We start from the raw sequence: 23,418 nt of genomic DNA, 5'->3' as shown, positions 1-23,418 counted from the left end.
GGGGCATGTGTAAAGGGGCTCAAGCTTATTAGACCCATGGGATCTCGGGTAATCTCGCTAATCGACTTTCCACTTCATTTTCTATTTTTATTTTCTTTATCTGTCTTTAACTTGGGACATTTTCTCTCCAATCGCCATATCCCAAAAGTTGCTGCTCGTAACCGAACCAGCAGGGCCACCAATAACATGGAACTCTGATGGTTCCACTCTTAGGTAAACCTATGGAGATGCTTAGAAGAAGCTGAGTTACTGACACGACACGGAAATTACACATATCGATAAATATGGTAACTGGTGGTTAATACATATTTACCCAAATCACGAATATCTATCACTCGGTACTTGTCTCGCAACTCATGAATCGTTGGAAACTTGTCAACGTTCTGTAATTCGTTACTGTGCTTGGACTCGAATTCGCGATCGACAGCAACAACGTGAGAAGTAGATAGTTATCCCTTCGGTTGTCCCAGTTTCCTCGTTGTTTCAAAGTCAAATTATGTATGTATGTATGTGTAGTGCCATTTTGCTCTTAATCCATTCTGCGTGGTATAAGGCCCAAGGGCCTGATAGAGGGGAAACTAAGCATCCCGAACGTTCAAGTCTGTCACTTTCTTTTCGACCAGCTTGTGAAGCAACGCAAAGCAAAAGCAAAAAATGTGCACCAACGCCATATTGATGCTTCCCAAAACAACGTCCACCCCAGGAAGCCCAGATACCAGACCGAACAAGCTGACCTACTAAGCCGAAGCAGTCCCAGTCACCCCCTCCATAGGCGTCCCGCTCCCACTGCCACTTTCGCCTCCCCCAGTCGCCTGCAACTGCTTCGCCCCATGCATTTCCTCATAAAACTCCAACGTCAACGCCGCCAGAAAGCACGGCACCTCTCCCCTCTCCCTGACCCAAAACCGAATATTATCCGCAATCCTGTTCGCAAACTCGCTCCTCGGTCCTCCGCCCACCTTCATCGTGCCCTTCTCGCCATCGAAAACGATGCTGTTCTCGTGCTCCTCCGTCTTGGAAGGGTAATAAACACTTTCCACCCGCATCTTGCCTCCGGGGATGAACGTCACGGTCCACCCCAGGGTGCTGAACACGGCCTCTTTGAACTCGGCAGACTTGGCTGCCCATACTTGTTTTAGGCGGTCGGCGCGTTTTTGGGCCGAGGCCGTCTCGGCTTGCGCGGCGGATATTTCGCGTTTGAGCGCGGCGATTTGGGTGGCGGGGACGGTCGCGAAGAGAGTCGGTTGGCGCTCGAGGTGGGCGAGCAGCTCGGCGTTCTCGAGCTTGAGGGCTTTAAGGGTTTCGGTCTTGATCTTTTCGTATTCCGAGGTTGGGTTGTCGCGCAGCGAGAGGATGCGGGTTTTGAGTTGTTCCTTGGCGGCGGCGAGCTGGGAGGTGGTTACTTCGTGCTCCTTTTGGAGGATGCGGTGGGAGGTTTGCAGGTCGGAGAACTCGGATTGGAGCTTGCGGTTCTTGCGGGCGAGTTGGCCGAGTTGTTCGGACTCGGCGCCGTCGTGGTCATCACGGGGCCGTTTGGTGCCGGCCAGTACGGGTTGGACGGGGCTGGTGCTGGCGGATTCGAGGGAGGTCAGGTCGGCGTGGAGGGTGTTAACCTCTTCTTTGTACTTGTCGACGAGGTCCTCAAGCTCTTGGATCCGCTTGGCTTTTTGCTCGTCGAGCTGCTCGGGTTGCATGGTGACGTCTTCCATGTCAAAGGTCTTGAGTTGGGCGCGTAGGTACTCCACCTCCTTGACGGCGAGGGCGCGTTGCCTGTCTAGACGGGCGCGGGCCTTGTCGTTAGCAGAAGGACCGCTGCTTGCCCGAAGTTTCTCAATTTGTTCGAGAAGTCTGGCCTTCTCATCCTCCAGTGACTTGATGATGTTATCACGGTCGGCAATCTCAGGCTGGAGAGCACCCAACCGCTCGGTCAGCGAGGCGGAGCGGAAACGCTCCTCCACCAATGCCCTTGCTACGGCTTCCGGTGAGTCGAACTCGACGGGACCCTCTGAATTTGACTCCAAGTATGCGGCCCATGATCTTCTTTCATCCTCTAGCCTGAGACGTTGCCTTCGTTCCTCGGCCAGCTCGGTCTCCAGAGTTTGTGCTGCTTCCAACTTCCTCTGTAGAGTCCGTTTCTCTTCCTCGACTACCTCCACGGCCTTGTAAACCTGTCGCAAGTGTTTGAGCTCTGTTATTTGCTCACGGTTCTTAGACTCGAGCATCCGGATGTGATTCACTTGGTCTGAAAGCTCCCTGCGGATCACGGACACTGTCTCGGCATCGCCTGTGTGAGCTTTGAGTCGAAGAACCTCGGCATCGAGTTTGCCTATTGTGTCGTCTCGCTCTGCCAGTTGGGCATTGACTTTTTCGAGGGTATCCTTTAGTGTTCTGTTCTCCTCCTCTGTCTCTTGCGCGGTCCTCTCCAACACAGTTACCTTCGCCTTTAATTCGGTGATTTCCCGCTCCGCTAGCCGTGCTGCTTCCTCCTTAGCAGCCTTCAACTCCTCAACTTGTTCTCGAAGTAGTCTTGCCTCTTCCTGTGCTTCCCTTGTCTTCGCATTGAGTTCTCGTTTTTGGGTTTCCTTTTCGGCTCGTAGGGCGTCCAACTCGGCTTGCAGCGACTCAGCATGTCGCAGCGCCTTGGACTTTTCGGCATCGGCGGCTTGTTTTGCTTTAAAATCCTGCTCAGCTTGTCGACGGATATCGCGCATTTCGTTTTCCATCTGCAATCGTCCCAACTCCTTTTCCTGTTCATAGTTGCTGATCTGGTAGTTGAGAGTGCCAACCTCGGCCTTTAGCTCTTCGATGCGCCGTCTCTGGGCTTCGTACTCTGCTGCATCTGGCGGAGCAATGTTCTCCTTGCTGCTATCCCGCGTCGGATTCGTCGAGCTGGCTGCGGTTTCATCGTTAGCGGGCGGCGGTGATGGCCCGGTCGGCGTACGACCTTGCCGCGAACTCGAACGGCTCAAGTTGGCAATCGATAGCGGAATATGGGAATCGCCGCTTGGGTTGAAGGCGAAAGACGGCTGAGCACTAATCGAAGCGCGAAAACTTCCGGGCTACGCACGCATTGGAACCACAGTCAGGACGTCATCTTGAGTCAATAGTCTTCTTTGGTTTGCGACAGGCGGAAACGTACCCTAGATCCTCTGAGCGCTGTCTGCGGACGTGGGATGGCGCTGGCTCCAATGCTGGCGCGAAACTGTGCCTGCGGGCCTGAGGCACCGCTTATAGAACCGCGTCGCAAGGGCGGCTTGCCTTGGCCGGGTTGAGGAATTGACGGTGGCGGCATGGCGAGAAGAGCGCAGTCGGCGTATGAACCGGAGACATGCGAAGAACTGGTAGTATTTGGATGTTGTGTTTACTTTCAGTTCCACTTGAAAGCGCGGTCGCGGCGTCGAGATTAGCGCAGCCCCAATTGTTTGGGGGACAGTGTTGGGTTGCAGCGGCTCTGTTGGTTGGTTCAACATTTGTTTCAGTGGACCCGACAAGGAAACTGCAGTGCCCGGTCTGCCAAGACTGTGAGGCTTCAACTGGAACGGACAGCCAGGGCCAGGGGAAACGGAAAACGGGAAACGGCTCGCGACGTCGGGCAGTCTGGAGAACCTGGCAGCACAAGGGGGGAGATGTCTGTAAAGAGGGCATGGACCAGCGTGGCCTTGATGGTGGTCCAGCTGTGGTCAGTGTGTGAACGAGATCTTCAATGTCCGAGATCGATCACCCTCCCTCAGTTCAAATGGAGCTTTACCTAGAGGTACCTAGAGCCTGCTCCATAGTAGTATGATGCTATTACACTCCATGATATAACGTCACTTTAAAGACATACTACACTACCTACATTATGTACACTATTGCTCCTCGGGAGTGACAAATAAATCGAAACCATGTCCCTGTTATAAAAGTGCCCCTGGAGAATGAGGCTCAAGAGTGTCATTTACATAGCTTCTATGTGTAGAAATGAACCTAGGCAAGTAGTCACTATGTCAGCCCGATTATGAAGCTACCAACTCTCATCTTGTCATGATTCCATCTTATGTCCATGGAATTGAAGACACTAACACCTGCTAACCAGCCTAAAATTACCAATGGCAACACGGAATGGATACATAGATGAACTCGCATTCGATGACCCCAGGGGAGCTCATGTGGGGTTCGAATTCCAGACAGGGACGGGAGAAAACGTCAGAAATGCAAGTCAGCCCAGATGATCTGTGTGTCTGCCTAAACCGTTTACAGTTAGCCCACGGCTATCACATCGCGATGCCCCACTCGATGACAGCAAAAGAGCCCACTGATGGAGAAGGAAAAGCAACTCTGGAATTTAGCTGTGCCGACCCTGTGGAAGAGTGGAATGCGGGTAGAAGACTTGTTGGAAGCTGGAGCTAGCGACGGGCTTCTTTCCTTTGATCCAGCAGCCATTTCCGACCTTCATCCAATCCCACGGCATCACCACAACTCCATCCCACCACATCCGCCTCGACTGCTCCAGCCCGACCCGACTCAGACTTCCACCACTTCCGGCTTATGGATTATACCCAGAGGTGACCATCCGCAGCTTCCGCAGCCTCAGCAATACTTTACACCCGAGGCCTCAATCCGTCCCATTCGCATTCCACCATCACTGTTCCCGTTCAAAATATACATAGACCTTCCCGTCTGTCGCCATGGCTAGCAGAGGGGTCCTCCCCCAAATCCTCACGGTATGTTTCCAGCTCTGGCCCCAAGTTATCCCCATGCGTTCCCATTGTCATACCCACGGACCGTCAAGAGACAGCCCATGCTAACCAAAAGCTTCTCCAGGGTCGGCTCAACCCGCGCGCCCCATCCTTGCTCGCTCGCGCCAGCCCTTTCCGCTCCCAATCTGCCTTGCCCCCAAGTTCGCTATACTACCAGAGACACACTCCCCTATTACGGCGCAGATACGCCACGGCACGCGACAACAACGGCGCGGCCGTTCAGGCGAAGGACACCAAGGAGAATGTGGAGCACGAAGACGCCGCAAACGCCGCCGCGGATGCGGCATCCAAGGACACAAAGTCCAAGCAGGCCGTTTTAGACGAGGCTTCTAGCTCTTCTGCGTCCTCCAGCACCACAACTCTCAACGAGACGAATGATTGGGAGACGAATGTGAACTTGAACATCGACTCGTTCAAGCAACTACCCCACGCGAATTTCGGTGTCAACCAGTTCATTCCCTTCGATCCCGAGTTCAGGGAGGTTCTTAAGCAGATACCTTGGGAGTTCCGGGCCCCAATCCGCTACGCGTTCGCCTACGGCTCTGGCGTCTTCCCGCAATCCAAGTCTAGTGGCAAAGTGATTACGGACGAAGAGCTGCGGAAGATTCACCCCAAGGCGCCCGAAGGCGTCAAGAGAGCCCAGGATGGAACGCCCAAGATGATCGACTTTATTTTTGGCGTCACCCATACGCAACATTGGCATTCCCTCAATATGAAGCAGCACCGAGAGCACTACTCGGCATTGGCGAGCCTGGGCTCGGGTGCGGTCTCCTACGTTCAGGACAAGATGGGCGCTGGAGTATACTTTAACCCCTACGTCGTTGTCAATGGCATTTTGATCAAATATGGCGTTGTACAACTAGATACGCTAGAGCGGGATCTCACCCAGTGGGATACCCTTTATCTTGCTGGACGACTGCACAAGCCTGTCAAAATTCTGCGCGACGATCCCAAGATTCGCTTGGCAAACCAGATCAACCTTCTGTCCGCTCTTCGGACAGCTCTGCTGTTGCTGCCACCCAAGTTCACCGAAGACGAGCTCTTTGCCACAATTGCTGGTATCAGCTACCTCGGCGACCCTCGCATGTCTCTTCCCACCGAGAATCCAAGCAAGGTGAAGAACATTGTCGGCAACAACATGACCAACTTCCGCCGCCTGTATCTTCCTCTGATCGAGACACTACCAAACTTGGAATATAATGATGCTGGCGCCACCGAGAGAGACTGGATCTGGAATGACAAGAGCCTCAATCTCGTGCAGGACATGGACCCTGTCAAGCGCGGAAACATGGTTCGCCGGTTGCCCAAGGCTTTCCGATCGAAGCTCTACTTCGAGTACCAGAAGAAGTTTGCGATCCCCCAGCTCGACTTTAACAAGATGATGGAGGAAAGTCAAAACGAGGACGCCATTTCGTTCAAGCGTCGCCAGGGTGGAGGCTTCGAGCAGCGCATTGCCAGCGACGACCCTGCGGAGCTTCGCAAACAGGTCCGGAGCGTCATCAAGAAGACCATCAACTGGCCAGCCACCACACAGTCTCTCAAGGGCCCTCTTACCAGCGGTTTCAAGCGCACGATACGTTACCTCTCGGAAAAGATGGATAAGTACCGTCAAGGACGTGACGCCGAAAATGCCAAGACCGCGACTGCTGAGGATAAGCCCAGCGAAAGGTCGGGGGTGGACAGCAAGGCAGAGATGAAGTAGAGCCTCTTCATGACCAAGGGCACGGACTTGTTTGTGGTTTCTGCCATGCATCTGGCTTCATTGGCTGTATCAATATTGTACGTTTCTGGGGAGGGTGAGTTGGGCATTCTGTTGTGGCCAGGTTACTAAGCTACGATGATGGAAAGGGGGGGTTGGGAGTAGCGCGTTCTGTTTTTCGGTGTAAAACACTACATTATCACGGCATGGCGGTATCATCACGCATTGGCGGGCCCAAAGTTTCGAAGGGGAGCAACGAAGAAGATCAAGCAGGCTAGGCGTTCATGTGGTTTTGGCTTGTCCTTGTCTCCAAGAGACTGTAGAGCAAAATGAACACCGGTGGGTTGGTTCAAATAGGGTTGATGGGCAGCGTAGATTCATGCCCATTTCATCATCAGCAAGTAGAATAGAGTTTTGTACTTCTTTAGGTTTTACCATGAGGAGCCAGAGTCATGCTTTCAAACGATTTTGGCTAGGTAGACAAAGATTGGATGATTCTTACACTCTTTACAAGCGTAATGATGAAGAAGGATACTCGGATACGAGATACTCTGTTTTACAAGCGTAAGATGGTGGGGAGAGTACTTCGACCACGAAGTATCTGATACATCTCGGCTCGACAACACTTACAACACCGAGTTCGTTGACTTGAGAAGATATGTTCTTCAAGTAGTCGCCCGTTGCTTGCACTCACGACCTTTGAATGCTGCCAAGACCGAGCTTCCATCGAGGGGCAGCGGCAATGTTTACGCGGGGTACCTTCCCCTGAACGCCTGTCTTGGCGCGCAATTGAGTCGGCAAGCACATATGTACCTAGTAAGTGAAACTCCCAACTAGGTAATATTTCACTTGCGATGTTGGCCTTGGCCCATTGTCTCACCTACTACTATGTATATTTATTATCAGGCTGGTTCGTGTTCGTCACCCAAAACCAAGACACCAAGAAAACCACCCATGCTAAGCCAAGTCCGAAGATAGGCGCAAGCAAACGGTCTCCTGCAGTGACAAGACCTCCGACCAGGTCTCTCCAGACTTGCTATCGAAATCACCACACTTCACGACTTCGGTGAGGACCTATTTTGGGTTGACATGCCCGAGATGGAGATGACGGATAATGGACGGATGAGTGACGTTCTTGTACTGTAACGTATGTGCTCACCGCTGGGCGCATTGTCTAAGCATCACCTGCTCGCTATCTTGCTGTCTTGACTCTTGTCAGCTTCCAAACTCGAGAGACACAAATGCAAGGCGTTCGTTGCGTGGGAGGGTCGGATATGTAAGGCACGCTTTGAGAGGCACAGCACGTTGTCGGAATTGATATCCCACGCTGTTCCTGCGTGGCTGCCTGATACATATGTATTTGTGCAGATCCAACATTGACGGCTTTTTTTTTTTTTGGTTCGGTTGTTCATTCGATTGTCCGATAATGATGTCGTTGTTGGAACTGAAAGCCTTTGAGCAGGTTTTGGTACGCATAGGAAAAGCAACAGACCAGTTCCGGATCGAAATGATGAATCCCAGCTCCACCTCGCAAAGAGGGGGAATTTCGAATCCCAGTCCCAACTCCCAAGAATGCCGAGAAACGATGCCTATCCCGATGATCCAGGCCGGCATGAGTGTCCAGAACCTGCCGTTCTGGATTTAGCAGAGCACGACATTCGGCAATTGGCCTCGATGGGCGCCATGCTAAAAGAGGCAGCTCCCGCGATATCACGCTTGGCTTTTCTTGGCTAGCCCAGCCTAGAGCCCGCCAAGGCCAGGAAACTGGGGAAGACTAGTGGGAGCGCTACATTTAACTGCCACTTCGGGAACCTCGTCTCATCGAACCTCGTGTTGTCGATTTTCAAGGCTTCGTTGACGTGATGGTTGATATGTAGCCTAGGTAAAGGAGAAGGTGGTGAGTGTGAGTTGACATGGGAATGGAATGCGCTGCCGTGTGAACTGAGTCGCGCTGCAGAGCAACAACAGGCAGGGGTTGACAAGATGGGAGCTCAAAAGCCCTATCTTGACGGTGATTCCCACGTTCCTGTCTTACATCTCTACCTCTCCTCCGCTCTGCCTTTTCAGCCCTCTCTCGGCTCAAAAAAAGCATAGGTGTTGGATCCGCCAAAATGAGAACTGTCGCTGCCTCCCTCGCAACCCTCGCCCTGGCGATTCCCGCACTGGCTGCTACCATCCAAGGTGGTCCTACCAGGAAGCCCTATGTCTGCTCCGACGCCTTGCAGTACCAAATCACCGAGCAGGACATCCGCGCCGGTGCTCAGAAGCTTCAGGACATTGCCGATGCCAACAACGGCACTCGTGTCTTTGGCAGCACCGGTCACAACGCCACCGTCGACTTCCTCTACAACACCCTCAAGGACACCGGTTACTATGACGTCTACAAGCAGCCCTTTGTCGAGACTTACTCGGCTGGTACCGGTTCCTTGAGTGTCAACGGCAAGGCCCTCGATGTCCGGATCATGACCTATACCCCTGCTGGATCTGCCACTGGGCCTATCGTCTATGCCGGGGGCCTTGGCTGCTCGGCCGCCGAGTACCCTGCTGAGGCTTCCGGTAACATCGTTCTCGTCTCCCGGGGTAACTGCACTTTCGGCCAGAAGGCCCTGAGCGCCAAGGAGGCTGGCGCCGTCGGCCTGGTCATCTACAACAACGTTGCTGGCTCTCTTTCGGGCACCCTCGGCGAGGCCTTCAAGGACTATGCGCCCGTTGTTGGTCTCAGCAAGGAGGATGGCGAGGCTCTCATTGCTTCCATCAAGGGTGGTGAGGAGATCAAGGCCGAGTTCAAGGTAGACGCTGTCACCGAGCACCGTGTCAGCTTCAACGTCATTGCCGAGACAAAGGGCGGTGACCACAACAACGTCCTCGTTGTTGGTGGCCATTCTGACTCCGTTGCCGCAGGCCCAGGTATCAACGATGACGGTTCCGGTATTATTGGTATCTTGACCGTCGCGAAGGCCCTTGCCAAATTCCAGGTCAAGAACGCCGTCCGCTTTGGCTTCTGGTCTGCTGAGGAGTTTGGCCTGCTCGGCTCCGAATACTATGTCAAATCTCTCAACGGTTCCAAGACTGAGCTCGCCAAGATCCGTGCTTACCTCAACTTCGATATGGTATGCTTCCCTTTTCGAGATGTCAGCCAATAATGCCATGATGCTGACGTTCCAAAAACAGATTGCCAGCCCCAACTACATCTACGGCATCTATGACGGTGACGGCAGCGCCTTCAACCTGACCGGTCCCCAGGGCTCCGACGTCATCGAGAAGGACTTTGAGCAGTTCTTCTCCAAGAACAAGGTCGCCTCTGTTCCCTCCGAGTTCAACGGTCGCTCCGACTATGCCGCCTTCATCGAGAACGGCATTCCCTCGGGTGGCATCTTCACCGGTGCCGAGGGCATCAAGACCGAGGCGGAAGCTGCGGCCGTTGGTGGCACAGCTGGCATCGCGTACGATGTCAACTACCACCAGGCCGGCGACACCATTGACAACATTGCATGGGATGCCTTCCTTCTCAACACAAAGGCCATCGCCAACAGCGTGGCCAAGTATGCCCGCTCGTTCAAGTCGCTTCCCGCCATCAACCTTATGCAGCGCCGCTGGGATGGTGATGTTGCCCAGACCCTTAAGCGCAACAAGAAGCGCGCAAACGGGGCCCATGTCCACTCCCACTCTGGACCTTGCGGCGGTGGGGAGGAGATCTAGATACCCTCGTGGTCGAGGTTTCGGTGTGGGGTTGTTGGCGATAATGGTCATGACGATGATAATGATTTGCATGTTGGAATGTATAACGACACATAATGAGATATAATATCCTTGATGGACATGGCTTAATACAGTGAAATGATCAAAAAGGTCAAAGACAGAAGGGGCATGTTTGTACGGAGTGCTGTGATGTCGGCAGAATTTGAAAGGTGGACAATTTAAAGTACACATGGCGCCGCACATCAGCAGCCTGTAGGCAAGTAAGGTGAAGCTGTGCCGCACCCGTGCCAGGGCACTGGACCCGGCAAGCACTTGAAGTGGGGTAGACTGTTTACCTGAAGGTATTTGTCCATATGGCGATCTTCTGCTTAGAGGTACCTAATGAAACCTCACCTCGGAACTCGGGGAATTGGCAAAAAGCTGAACACCTAAAAAGCCTGGAAATCAGACAGGGCGTTGGTAAATCTAGCGCTCGAGTCCGAGCCTATGCTTTGAAACACAAATAAGATATTGGTGGGCAGTGTTGTACACACAGTAGTAGCTTTCACTAACTGAGCGAACATACGTACAGAAGTAGGTATGCTGCTTCCTGTGCTTACTGCCGGGCGTTCAGAGAGATAGTCTAGATTTTGCCAATTCCCCGAGTATCCTTTTCTTCTTCGTTTCAAGTAGTTTTGCTTTTTGTTCAAACCACATCACCCACAGGTATGACTCCTTCCTCTTTTACTCACTAGGCTTTCAATAACTGGTGTGAAGATCGTGTTTCTTTATCGTTAGGTCTGCAAACTTGCATTTAAAAAGGCCCTTCTTGCCTTCCAACTCCTACCGTCCCAAGATAAGCAAATCGACACAAAATAGTTTCACACACCTGCTGTTGGATCATTGCTGGCCGTGCTCCAAATGCCGTATTTCTCCCCGTCCTGGCTAGGCGTTCCATCTCCTCTGCTCTTCTTCCCGGCAAGCGTTCATTTAAGCCAACCCCCCATCCTTCGCTCTTACCTTACTTTCTTAACTTGCGTTTCTGCGTGTCTGTCTTCGGCTCCCTCTTGCCCCATCGTCCAATTTTCGTTACTTCCAGTTGTGTTCGAACCTCAGCTCACCAAAATGAAACCCATCAAATCGTCAACCTGGGTACCTTCCGTCGATGTGAGGAAATTTCTCGTCTTCTGAAAGGATATCATTCCGGGTAAGGTGATCACCACTGTTCCGGTGACCTGGAAAAAAAAATAACCTGCCAAGGCCATCCGGATTCGAATGATCACACCCTTCCTGTCAATGAGCGTAACTTTGGGTTTTCATCACTACTTGCATCAGTCAGGCAGAAAGGGATGGGCGCCGATGATCCGGGACGCTCGCCGGATCTTAAACACCGACGATCAGCTCGCCTTACCTCTTGTATGATCTACGACCTCTACGGCGGACATGAACGGGGGTTTTTTTTTTTTTCAGGTGGCAAAGTCATATGTCCTTTCACCACCCTTCAATCATCATCACAGCCTCCTATCCCGTCGAAGAGTAGGCTGACGGAGCCAGGCACTGGCGACACTGCAGGGAATAAGTGAAACAATAACTGTCCGACGCCTTGTTCATGAGTTTGGATCTCACCTACACTCGAAAGCGCTTGGAATCGGGAGACGGTTGCCAAAACTCAATGGGTTGTCTCGACTTCATCGCATGCAAGAGCTTGCAGTTAGAAACAAGCCACAAGATGAGAACGCGTGGCTAGAATTGGAAAACAAGGTCGTATCCCTCCTCCTTTTCCTTTGCAAAGAAACCGGTGCATGTGCCCCTGGCAATCTTAACCTGCAAATGATTCAGCCAATGAACATGCTATCCTGAACCTCCGCGATTCTGAACTGCGTTCGAGACCCAAGGCCTTGTGGGGGAATGATGGGGTGAAAACCCGACCCAAACATCGGGACGTCATCAGTCGTTGTGAAGCCGGCTGGCTGGGATGCCCGACAACGGGGCATGTGCTTCGCCCCTGGAAAGTTCGTTAGCTTGGTGCCTAAAGGTATACAGGGGCTTAGACCAAGGGGAAAGACAAAATGTCCGGTAAATGCCCTGTAAATTTACCGATGATAGAAGGTGCCCGGGGCCGTTCTGATCTCTTCTGTCAGCTCTTTCTCACCTTGAAATCAGGTAGCTTCAGCCAATCATATCGCGTAGATAGACGTGTCCTGCCTTGCGACGCCCCCTGTTACCCTCCTGTAAGACAATGTGGAGCGGATAACAGACTAACAAACTTCCAAGGCTTGATGTATGAGATTGAGTTACTGCTCAAGCCTCCGCGATTTCTCAAGTGCATTCTAGACCCAAGGCCTTGGTCAAGACCCCTGGGCAATGATTTACAATTTGGGCAGACGCTTGATAGATCCCAGTTAATGCACCAGCTTGACGTCAGTATCATTGAACAGACGCAAACACTGGATGAAAAGTCTCAGACACAGCGGCCTCAACTCATCACCAACGGCCCTGGAAACCCATCGCAATGGCTAAGATGGGAGAATCTGAAAGACAAAACATGTCAAAGTGGGAGACAGCGCCCAGTATACAACGTTACACGCAGGCCGTCGTGCCCAGTGTAGGCAGGCACTTGCCTTTTCTGCTCGACAACATCCCCCAGCCGAGACCCGTGGGCAGCATACTCGGCGGTATTACTCCCATCACGGGTTACTTACCTGGCAGCATGCGATCCCTCTGACATCGATACTACCCAAGTTATGCACTCCAGGTCACTAAGAATGATAGCTCCGCGTGAAGAGGGCGCTAAAATCAGCAGGACTGGGGCAATGTCCTTGTGCTCAATATCTCCCCTGTCTATGCAGTGCCACAGGCTGGTCAACTAACGCAGGAACAACGACAGCAGACAACAATCCGGGGTCTGATCATACGGTACTGTAACGGTAGTAGCATTGTTCCTGGGACCTTTCATCTAACGACATCGTCCGAGTGGCCCAATAGAGACAGCGGGATGCTGTCAACTTCTGCCTGGACCTAAGATGTCTACAACTCCAAAACACCTCAGTCAAACTCCTAAATCCCAGAATTCTAGAGCTTTTGCGCGATAACTGACTGCTATTGGAGGTTGAGCCTCAGTGATTAGGGTGGCTTCATGGTGATGAGAACTTGGGAAGCCAGTGATCTAGGTATATTCACACAGCCCTCGAACGGCAGGATAAATCTAGATCCTTATTTCGTCGAAGGGGATCTCTTGCTCCTTCCGGCAGCAGATCCGGGACCTATCCGCCATGTCGATACACCCAGCCTTCCACCTACACCGGTCGGTGCCGGAATACTCCTCCGGACCTTCGGACCAAGCACCAAGAAAGGCTTGGAAACCATTCAAGTGATACCGTCCTTGATGGCACACCTCTCATACTCAGCAGTTCTCAATATGACCGGCTGATCCTACCCTGAGAACGATGCTGCCGCACTGCGGTCATTTTCCTCCAGACCATACATTTGGATGGTGTTCGAGATGATTATTTAACTACAACATAATTTCCCCTTCTTGAGGCCTTACTCTTACCTTCAACAGAGCAAGAGCTTCCGGACACTCGTTCAACATTGTCTGTACATTCTTTGCCAGCTTCTTGTTCTACCAGCATATACTGCCCTCGTTTCACTTCACTACATTCCTTTCCACACACACAGTCCAGTTACAATGCGTTTCGATCGATCCATCCTCCTCCTTCCTTTCCTTCCCTCACTGGTCTCAGCCTGGCACCCTCCCACTCTCCAGGGTTACAACCTAGTCTGGTACGACGAATTCGAAGGCAGTCCGCAAACCTTGCCCAGTGCGAGCCGATGGAACATCATTAACGGCAAGCTCAACGTCAATAACGAGCTCGAGACGTACACCTCCTCCACCAAGACCATCCATGTCAGTGGCGACCACACCCTGCAGATCATCCCCTGGCGCCAACAGAACGGCAACGGCGACTGGATCTCCGGCCGCATCGAGTCTACTTATACTTTCACACCCCCAGCCGGCAAGAAGACCGTCGCCCAGGCCGAAATTCGCTTCGGCAGCAACCCGACCAACACCAAGGCGGGAATCTGGCCAGCCTTTTGGCTGCTGGGCCAAGAACTCCGCTCAGGCGGTAGCTGGCCCGCCTGTGGTGAGCTCGATATCATGGAGACCGTCAACGGTGATCTGAGAGGGTACGGAACCCTCCACTGCGGAACGTATCCCGGCGGTCCATGCAACGAACCCAGCGGCAGGGGGGCCAGTACCGCCATTCCGAACCAGGACTGGCATACGTGGAAGATTGAGTGGGATCGCACGTCGGGTGACTGGTGGACTTCCAAAATTACGTGGTACATGGACGGGGTCAAGTTCCATGAAGTGTCGGGACAATCGCTGGGTGACTCGGCGATATTCGACAAGATCAGCAACAAGCCGTTGTTCTTTATCTTGAACGTGGCTGTTGGTGGGAATTGGGTAAGCTGTCCTGGTTCTTCATTATTGGAATTGCGACGTAGATGCTAACTTGTTGATAATTTACAGCCCGGTTATCCGAACGCCAACACTCTGGATGGGCCTGGGTCCATGATGGAGGTCGGTTATGTCGCTCAATATGTCTCTAACTGAGTTGCATTAGTGACGCGGTACGAAGGTGGAGGATTCTTATACTTCTTTTATCAGTTCTTGTGGGCTGCTAACCATATTTGTTCTTTTTATGCGAATGTCTCTCTCTTTGGGCGAGCTCGCTTGTTCCGCTGCTCAGGAACCCGTCTACTTCTTCGGATTCGGCACTACTTCTCATTCGCTGAACAACATCTTCACTTTATTCTCTTGAACATATTATCATTATTCTTTTCAACATTCATGTACATAAGCTATATATTTACTCTGATATCATATTTCTGAAGGTGATGAACCACCGTTGACTTCCACTACATCATCCATTCAATTTTCCCAAAACACACTGCATTCGCTGTGAAAAAAAAACCAGAAAATAAATCGCATTTCCTGCGGTTGCCACGTGCTGCTGCTCCTTGCTTACATACAGGAACAGTTGCGCCTGGTTCATTGTTTACTTCCCCTGAATCGCCGCCACCCTCGCTAGGCCCACATCTTATGTGACCGACCCCGTTGGGGAAAAAAAATTCCAAAAGAAGATGCGGTTTGTGTGGATCGAACACACGACCTTCAGATTATTGAGTGAAGTGGACTTCAGTCTGACGCTCTCCCAACTGAGCTAAACCCGCTTGAATGTTAAGATAATATCACTAATAGTGTATAAGATGTTCGGATGGCTGCATGCGCGCACGTCCTGCTGCGCAGTGCGCCACTGCACTATACCTACCTCTACATTCTCTACCGAGGACACTCGCGAAACTTGCAAATCCCGCAACACAAACCTACTCCTTATTATGCTTAGTGGCGCCGGCTGTCAGGTTCGAGCTACATATTTCAAACGTCACGTACGTATACGCCTGTGTAAATTGTTGATACCGCACAAACTCGGTTCGTTGATTTTAAACGTCTTGGGAAATCAGGCATACGCAGTAAGCATACTGCAACATTTATGCCCACCTGAAGTTGCATGCAGGATAGTAATTCAAATGCCCCCACACTCCAGCGCCCTTGAGAAAATAGGTAGAAAAGAAAGGGCAAAAGGAGAATCGAATTTACAGTGCTCCGGAGTAGCAACACAACTCCCCCACTTATTTTGGTGGGCATAAAATGCACATATCCGGGCAGTATGCTTACAGATTATGCCTGATTTCCGTGGAAGTTAAAAATCAACGAACCGAGTTTATACGGTAGTGCGTTCATTGACAGAGCCGGCACATGGCTACGTGTATGTGGAGATGCACAGAAGCTGTACCTACCTAATGGACCTTGAATGTACGACGCCGTGCAATGCACGCACTTTTGCTGAATTTCCTGGCAATTAATGCCCGCAAGAGTGAATGACCAGCCAGCTGCTGCACATACGCTAGAAAAAGTCGGAAAATACAGGCAATCGTTCTTTCCCTCCTTGAGCGCTAGGCAGAGGGCAAGTCTTTATAGCGAGGCAAGCTTGAGGCTCCATGTACATTGAAACGCACGCAAGTTAGAATGGTGGGCAACCTCCTCAAGCTTTCACTAACTGGACAGACATATCCGTCTGCTGGCACAAACTGGCTTACGGAGCATTACTTACTTAGCATATGCCCTGCCCGGCAGTCAAAGAGAGAGGGGAAAGAAAAAAAACGGATGCCTATATTTTCCCGAGTTTCTACAATATCCATGTATCTCTACCGGAACATGCAGCATTTCATAACCTGAAAAGTGTCACTCGAAAAAAAGAACAAATGAAGCCTTGCCGCGACAGTTGATAGGTATTGTTTACTATCAAAAAGCAACATCATCGCTTGCTGCTTAAGAAGCAATGCGCTTCATGCCGTTTGTCAAGTGATGATGATGATGATGAGCGACAAATAGACAAAAAGAAAAATTCTGAAGACTGGACGGGGTGACGATGGTCCTGTTGTGCCCTTCGGGTCACTCCCATCCTTCCTTCCTCCTCCCCATATGTGTGTCTCCTCCGCTCGAGTGTCCTCTTCCGAGCTATGACGCTGTGTCAGAACTAGATCAGGTCGGGAATGTGAAAGATGGAGTCGTCGTAAAGAGTTAAAACGTAACCCCCTCTGGATGTGACTAGTGACAGGCAATTTCACCAGATTTCTCAAGATCGCTTCCCGGACCTGGAGATACCCAAGAAAAAAAAAAAGTTGGTCAGCAGGGTTGAGAACAATGAGCTTGACGCAAGCGACTTCTTAGTGGTCTTTTGATAAAAGGGTTTCAACTCAACTTGTTTGCGAGACTGCGTTAGTCGGGTAGGCAGGCGCTTGAGATCCGTCTGTGGAGGGTCTCGGCGGGGACGGATTATTCAACACCGCCATCACCTCTCTGGTAATGTTACGACCAAAGCTTGTGTGAGGCTCGTAGCCGTAGGCGGCGGCGGCAGGTGCCGGATAGGGCGCATAGCCTACTTGGTAGGGGGCATTGAAGGCCTGGCCATGAGGGCTTTGGTAGGGCACTTGAGGTCCAGTGCCCTGGTAGGGCTCCTGACGCCACCCTGGAAAGGGGTAGGGACCCAGATAAGGAGGATAATCCTGCTTCACCGGGGTATGAACAGGGTCGGCGAAAGTGGATCTTCCGGAATCGGGAGGAGTGGACACCAGGACCTTAGGGACGAACTCTGGGGCTAGAGGGTTCAAGGTCTTGGAAAGCCGGTCACCGTTTTTCTTCTTAGGAGGGTTGGTGCCATTGCAGATAACGACGCTGTTAGTGGCGGACATTGTAGCGAGGTCAAAGATGTGGTTGTGGTAGAGAAAGAAGGATGGTGTTGCGAAGACCGACCGGACGTGGGAAGAATAATGAGGAGGAGGAGGAGAAAAAGTGGACGGAACGGAATCGATCTACTGAGATATTTATAGTCTTTTTTGAACAACTGAACATAAGCCCGTGATGCGCATTTGGGCGGTTGTGCTTGAAGTACATGCAGCAATGCATGGGAGTCTCAGAACAATGTCGCGCACAAATAATCTACGCAGTTCATACCGCGGCCCTCCGACGATATGGAAGTCATGGAGAACTAAAATGAAGACCGGAACAAAAGACTCCTTAAATTTTATACTGTCCGAAGACTGCATAGGAACCAACGAGAAAATATGCTTTCCAAGAAAACAATGTCATAGCACATTTACTGTCGGCAGCAGTTGCCCAGAAGGAAGTGATATCCAATGCTGCAACGTATCGTCCGCGGCTCCCGAACAAACGACATACATATTTATAATTCTTTTGGTCATGGTTTTACGTTTAGCATGTGGAAGCCAAGCACTGAAGATGGAAAAGGTTTGTTGTTGTTGTTGCATCTGTTTGCCACTTGTCCTTCTCACAGCATCACCTTGTTCTCAAGCTACTCAACGACTTGCTAGGTAGACACTCAGTTGCTGCCTGGTTCTTCACCTTGATTTTAGAGCACACTCACTGATACAAGTAAGAAGACTGATACTCAAAGCGGCTGACCGGGCAGGCAAGAAAACAACGAGCAAAGCTCTACAACATTAGCAACCGATGAACAACTGACTTGTTTATCGAGAATTGCACAGCTTTTGTTCGTTTCTCAATCCAGATACTTGGATAGTGCTGTCCAGCATCCAGTACATACATAGGTTGTGGCCGCTTTCCCAAGAAGGGTCAGGCAGATTTACTGCATTCGCGATGGCAAGGCGGGCGCTACGTCTGATCATTGTACCGGGAAGGCCTTTGATTTTATGTGTTCGGATGCTGGTGGTGTACGTTTCTTCTGTTCGTTTTGGTTTGGCTCTGTTAATTAGAGTCGAAGCCGGGAGAAGAAGCTAAGGGTTGAGCTGACATCCGACAATGGCGAGCAGGTCCCTACCAAGTCTGGCCGCGAGATTGCTGAGTGGGTCATGAATAACCGGAGTACCCTCAACCTCAAGTACGTTATTTGGGGTCAGAAGATCTGGAGCCCGTCGATCGGCTCGGTCAAGAGCTGGACTTCTTGGAGGACTATGGAGAATCGTGGCTCGATTACCCAGAACCATTGGTAAGTGATGTCTCGGCTTGAATATGAGTTGGCATGTTGTGCTGATCGGTGTTCTTCAGGGACCACGTTCATGTGAGATTCAACTAGGTGATGTATCTAGGTGCTGTAACCTGAGGAAGAGTTTCACGGCATGTATTCGTCCCTTAGGTGCAATTTGTAGGCTATCGAAAAATCAGTAATGATCTTGATGCCACCCAGATATCCATAAATCAACAGTGTTCAGTGCCTTGAACTGTTAGATCATTCAACATTACGTACCATAGTAGACATCTCGTCTAGGAAAAATGGGAAAACTCCGGCTTTACAAAACCAACTCCATCTGATCATGCCCGATTACGCCCGTCACTCTGCGACCACCACCCCGGTATTCCTTACCGCGCTCTTCAAAGCAGTCGCCAGGTCAATGTGAAAGAACGGCCTGTTAATCCCAAACACCGGCACCAACCTCTTCCCTCCAGCGTCCCTTGCCAACGCACCAGCGTCAGCACTGGTCGCAGTCGGCACCGTCGAGATATCCTCCCCATTAGCATTACCCTTCTCCACATCACCATTTGTAGCACCACCCTCACCCTCAGGCCTCTTTTCGTCCGTACTGCCCGAACCACTTGTGCCGAACGGCACCGCCTCAATATCGCTAGCCGAAACACTAGGCCCAATTGCAACCAACGGGCCCTGGTCCACCTCCTGAACATCACCCTTGTAGTTTCCCCTCTGCACCTTCGCCGTTCGCGACGAGTCCACACCGAACCCAGACGCTACGAGGGCGCGCTTAGTCCATCGGTTAGACACGCCGGCGAAATGCCACTCGACTTTATCCGGGTGTGCGTAGCGGTCGAACTGGTTGCGCAGGTCTTGCAGCGCCTGGGCGGCGGTCACGTCGATGCAGTTGACGGCGGAGAAGTCGAGGATGATGGCGCGCAGGGTCGGGCGCGCAACGAGCTCGTCGGTTAGGAAGGCTTGGCCGCGGCGCGGGCCAGGATCGTTCCATGGTCGGTCCTGTTGAATCATCTTCTGTCAGTTCTGGTCCCTTTCGAGAGGAGGGGATAGGGAAAAGAGGGAAGAGGGAAAAGGGGGAAGAAGGGGGGGGGGGGTGATCACGTACACCGAGCTTCTCGAACTTGTTCAACTCCGTCCGGCGAGTGTGCTTGAAGACGTGGATGGTCAAGTTGTCGAGGTGTTTCGCCGAGTTGACATAGTTCAGACCCTCGCCGAAGCGGTACACGAAGATACCGGGCCAGGCAGTCGAGATCTGCAGCTCGGGGTTGGAGAGGTCGTCCCTGTCAAGAGACAAGAAGGCGGTGTGGTGCTCCGACTTCTGCAGCAGGCTTTGCGTGAGCCCGGAGTCCTTGCTGCCGCGCACCAACTCGCGGGGTGCCGTGTAGATCTCGGTCTGGCCGAGGAACTTGCCGGGGCTCTTGGCGATGCGCCATAGTAGCACGGCACCGGAGGCAGCGACAGTCACGTAGATACCGTTCTCGATCGAGGTGAAGATGGAAACGAACACTCCGGCGAAGAAGATGACCACCTCGAGCGGCGAGGTCAGCCAGAACTTGTACACCTCCCTTGGAGGAGTGATCAGGTCGCCGACGGCGTGAATGATCATGGCGGCGAGAGCGCTGTTGGGAATGTAGAAAAAGACGGAGGTTAGCGCATAGAGAGCGAGCAGGACGAGGACGGCTGTAAAGATGCCAGCGAGAGGCGTGCGAACACCGGCTTTGGCCTTGATGGCCGTTCTCGAGAATGATCCGGTAGCGGGGTAGCCTCCGAGGAAGGGACCGAGAAGGTTGGTGAAGCCGATGGCGACGAGTTCCTGGGATGGGTTGATGATGTAGTTGTTGACGCGACCAAACGACTTTGAGATGGCGATGTGTTCAATCAGCAGAACGAGAATGGTGGTCGGAATGTCGCCACTGATGGCAGAGAGAATTTCGTTATCGAGGCGGGGAGCTCCCTTGTGTTGAAAGCCTGTCGTCACCCGGTTCGTAAGTTACGGTTACAGAAGGGGGGGTGTCGAGTTGGAAAAGGGGGTGCAAACTTACCACTTGGAACATGCCCAAGGATCTTGAAATGTGCCTTTTTCGGATCCTTGACATGGCGGTTGACAAGCCAGCTGACCAGAATGTAGAGAATGATAATAAAGACCATGCGAAGCGTGGATACGAAGAACCAAGCCCTCTGCTGACGGGGGTATCTCTTCCCCATTTGGGTACAAAACCAACGGATAAAGTACAGCCCAAATAGCGCGGTCAAGCCCATGGCGGCATCCAGATGTGTGTTGGGAAGCCCCTTTAGTGTGTTGATGATGACCTTGTAGGTCTCCTCGCGGGAGTTGATGTTGGGAATGCCCATGAGGGTGGATACCTGTCCCGCGGCAATCGATATTGCTGACCCAGTCATGAAAGCCGAGATGGCCACAATGGGGATGAATTCGACGATGAATCCGAATCTAATGAGACCAAGGAAGAGAAGCACCGCGCCACAAATAAATGCCAGTGTTCGTGCGATATCGCCGGCGTCAAAGTCGGGATGATCCTTTTGGACGTTCGCGATGATGTTTCCAACAATGGTGGACCTGTGGTGGTGTTATATTAGCAAGACTTTGATGACAGTCGTACTATGGGAACCATACATTACAGCGACTGCACCTATCGTGATGTCCTTAGACGTAGCAAAAGCCCAGCTGTGTAACTCACGGTTAGCTTTCATCTATGTAGGGATCCTGACACCTACCTCGAGGAAAAACTCACTATAACAGGAAACCGACGAAAGAAGTGTAAAGGCCATATTCAGGGGCAAGATTGGCGAGTTTTGCATAAGCCATGCCTTGCTGTTACTCTCGTATTTCATCAGCGTCTCTTCAAAAGTCGAGTGTCCTAGGACGTCATAGAATCGTTGTACTGACCGGTACCACGACGAAGCCAACCGTGACTCCCGCAATAAAGTCACCCAACAGCCATGTCAAGTTGTAGTGGAAGATCCAGTTAACAAACGGAAACAATTCCCTGAGGTAGTTGAGTGTGCGCTGAACTGTCGGACGGATCTCGTTGAGGAAGTCTTGGGTGGTTGGTTCCGACTCTACAAAGGAGCCATCGTCGTAGTATGCTGTGTCGTCGAGTCTTTCGTCGGCAGGAATTCCGAGGAACTTCTTGATGCGGTCTCCCGCTGTGCTTGTTGAAGCCATCTGAGTGTCAATGGAGTGTCACGGACTCTCCAATTGTTCGGGTATGACAATCGAAGTAAAATGTAGTAGAGCCAGGACTGTGAGAGTAAACGGCCGAGACCTGCAAATAAGAAGGACCGGTTATATGTGAGCAATGTTGCGGTAGCTTCCGTTACCGTCCCGAATTGGTGACAATGAATGGCATCCGCGAACATGGGGTGTCTCCTAGTTTCTGGACCAGGCTGCATCGTCGTGGGGAGGCAACGAGCGTGTTGTCTCCTTTTTTCTTTTCTTTTTTTACTCTTACTTTCCCAATCGAATCGTCTGCTAACTGGAACTATAGCCCAATCCTAGATCCCACCATTCGGTAGATGTAGCACATACGCAGTGAGATTCGGATGCTACAGCATCGAGGTATGTATCCCTGCCATGTGGTACCAGTCGTTCAGTTCCTACACATGGTTTTTGGGCCCTTGATTATTGGTGCCGTCTCGGGCTGCAAATCCATAACTCCATGCATCCCATCCCATTCCATTCATTTCCCTCTTGCATATAGTTGCAGAGCCGGCACCCGGAAACCCCACCACGCCGCGTACTGACATGCGGTACAGAGACCTAAATGGGAAATTTGCCCTGTCCGTGGCATATTATACAAATGGATGTGTTGATGGATGGGGGAAAAACTTCTCCGGGTTCAGGGACCTCTGCTTGGCCCAGTCCTGGGCAACAATAGCCAAGAGGCTACAAGTCGGCGCCATTCGCACGCCGAGTTGACGAGATCTCGCATCATCAAGCCAAGGCTTCATTCCGCTGGCAAGAAGGCTGGAACTTGATAGTTCGAGGAGCCAACGTACTCAACGGGGGACCCCTTTCCTCGGTTTCGAGAAACATGTACCGACAACGTACCGAGAATTCAGCCGCAACATGTCATCCTCGTCCATTTTGGTATCACTGGTAAAGAGTGTCTTGCCTGCATGGCTTTTGGAGTCGAGCGTCATCCCCAAGCGAAAATGCATGTCTGTGCCGCCGCCGTGCGCTGTGTCTGATCCTTGTCGTTCTTCGCTACCGCAAAGACTCGTGCCATTGGGTTTTAGGTTCCCTGGCAATCAGGCATAATTTTCAAGCATCCTGCAATATTCATGCCTACTAGAAATTATATGCAAGACGGTGATTTTGAATGTCTCCACCCTCCAGTGTCTTTTTATTTACCCTATAACTTGCCCTATAATATCTACTCACTCTTTTACCCTCTATAAAGCTTATTATCGTTAATAAACGTAGTATTAAAATAGATCTACGCATTAGGACTTTCTATTTTAGTAATAATAGTATATAGTATAGAGAGATATTTGTATTTAAGGTACTAATACCCCATCTAGCCTAGCTAGCCTAGCTAGTACTCTTAGTATAATTAATCCGGGTACCTCCAATTCGCCTAGCGCTTCCTCCTCCTCCTCCTCCTCCTCCCCCCCCGCTACTACTATCGAGCTAGTAATGTGCTAAATAACGCTCTAGTTCTAAATTAAAATTATATAGCGAGAGGGTAGTAAT

General features: G+C 51.5%; 7 protein-coding genes across 7 annotated transcripts; 4 read left to right on the top strand and 3 right to left on the bottom strand.

Moving 5' to 3' along the window:
• Positions 1-737: 737 nt before the first annotated feature.
• NEUTE1DRAFT_121192 (uncharacterized protein) lies at positions 738-3,292 on the bottom strand (the record flags this gene model as incomplete). The annotated part of the gene is made up of 2 exons (XM_009851309.1): positions 738-3,059; positions 3,140-3,292. 2 exons carry the CDS (start codon positions 3,290-3,292, stop codon positions 738-740), a joined length of 2,475 nt encoding a protein of 824 aa, XP_009849611.1.
• Positions 3,293-4,477: 1,185 nt separating this feature from the next.
• NEUTE1DRAFT_128777 (uncharacterized protein) lies at positions 4,478-6,438 on the top strand (the record flags this gene model as incomplete). The annotated part of the gene is made up of 2 exons (XM_009851308.1): positions 4,478-4,700; positions 4,801-6,438. The coding sequence occupies 2 exons, from the start codon at positions 4,665-4,667 to the stop codon at positions 6,436-6,438; spliced, it is 1,674 nt and encodes a 557-aa protein (XP_009849610.1).
• A 2,071-nt stretch (positions 6,439-8,509) lies between these two features.
• On the top strand, positions 8,510-10,278 carry NEUTE1DRAFT_60706 (uncharacterized protein; the record flags this gene model as incomplete). The annotated part of the gene is made up of 2 exons (XM_009851307.1): positions 8,510-9,545; positions 9,607-10,278. The coding sequence occupies 2 exons, from the start codon at positions 8,547-8,549 to the stop codon at positions 10,132-10,134; spliced, it is 1,527 nt and encodes a 508-aa protein (XP_009849609.1).
• Positions 10,279-13,801: 3,523 nt separating this feature from the next.
• Positions 13,802-14,725, top strand: NEUTE1DRAFT_60704 (uncharacterized protein; the record flags this gene model as incomplete). Its single annotated transcript, XM_009851306.1, has 2 exons — positions 13,802-14,581; positions 14,648-14,725. Coding segments are annotated over 2 exons (858 nt in total), but the record flags the coding sequence as incomplete, so codon positions are not given.
• Positions 14,726-16,938: 2,213 nt separating this feature from the next.
• Positions 16,939-17,433, bottom strand: NEUTE1DRAFT_136437 (uncharacterized protein; the record flags this gene model as incomplete). The annotated part of the gene is made up of 1 exon (XM_009851305.1): positions 16,939-17,433. One exon carries the CDS (start codon positions 17,431-17,433, stop codon positions 16,939-16,941), a length of 495 nt encoding a protein of 164 aa, XP_009849607.1.
• Positions 17,434-18,309: 876 nt separating this feature from the next.
• On the top strand, positions 18,310-18,711 carry NEUTE1DRAFT_40229 (uncharacterized protein; the record flags this gene model as incomplete). The annotated part of the gene is made up of 2 exons (XM_009850541.1): positions 18,310-18,432; positions 18,532-18,711. Coding segments are annotated over 2 exons (303 nt in total), but the record flags the coding sequence as incomplete, so codon positions are not given.
• A 113-nt stretch (positions 18,712-18,824) lies between these two features.
• On the bottom strand, positions 18,825-21,927 carry NEUTE1DRAFT_145394 (sulfate permease 2; the record flags this gene model as incomplete). The annotated part of the gene is made up of 6 exons (XM_009851304.1): positions 18,825-19,703; positions 19,810-20,672; positions 20,747-21,279; positions 21,337-21,387; positions 21,455-21,534; positions 21,610-21,927. 6 exons carry the CDS (start codon positions 21,886-21,888, stop codon positions 19,050-19,052), a joined length of 2,460 nt encoding a protein of 819 aa, XP_009849606.1.
• Positions 21,928-23,418: the final 1,491 nt, after the last annotated feature.

The sequence above is a fragment of the Neurospora tetrasperma genome, assembly GCF_000213175.1.
Source record: "Neurospora tetrasperma FGSC 2508 unplaced genomic scaffold NEUTE1scaffold_2, whole genome shotgun sequence".
NCBI lineage: Eukaryota > Fungi > Ascomycota > Sordariomycetes > Sordariales > Sordariaceae > Neurospora > Neurospora tetrasperma.
The sequence above is the reverse complement of the archived record's forward strand: the minus strand, read 5'-3'. Positions and strand labels throughout refer to the sequence as shown.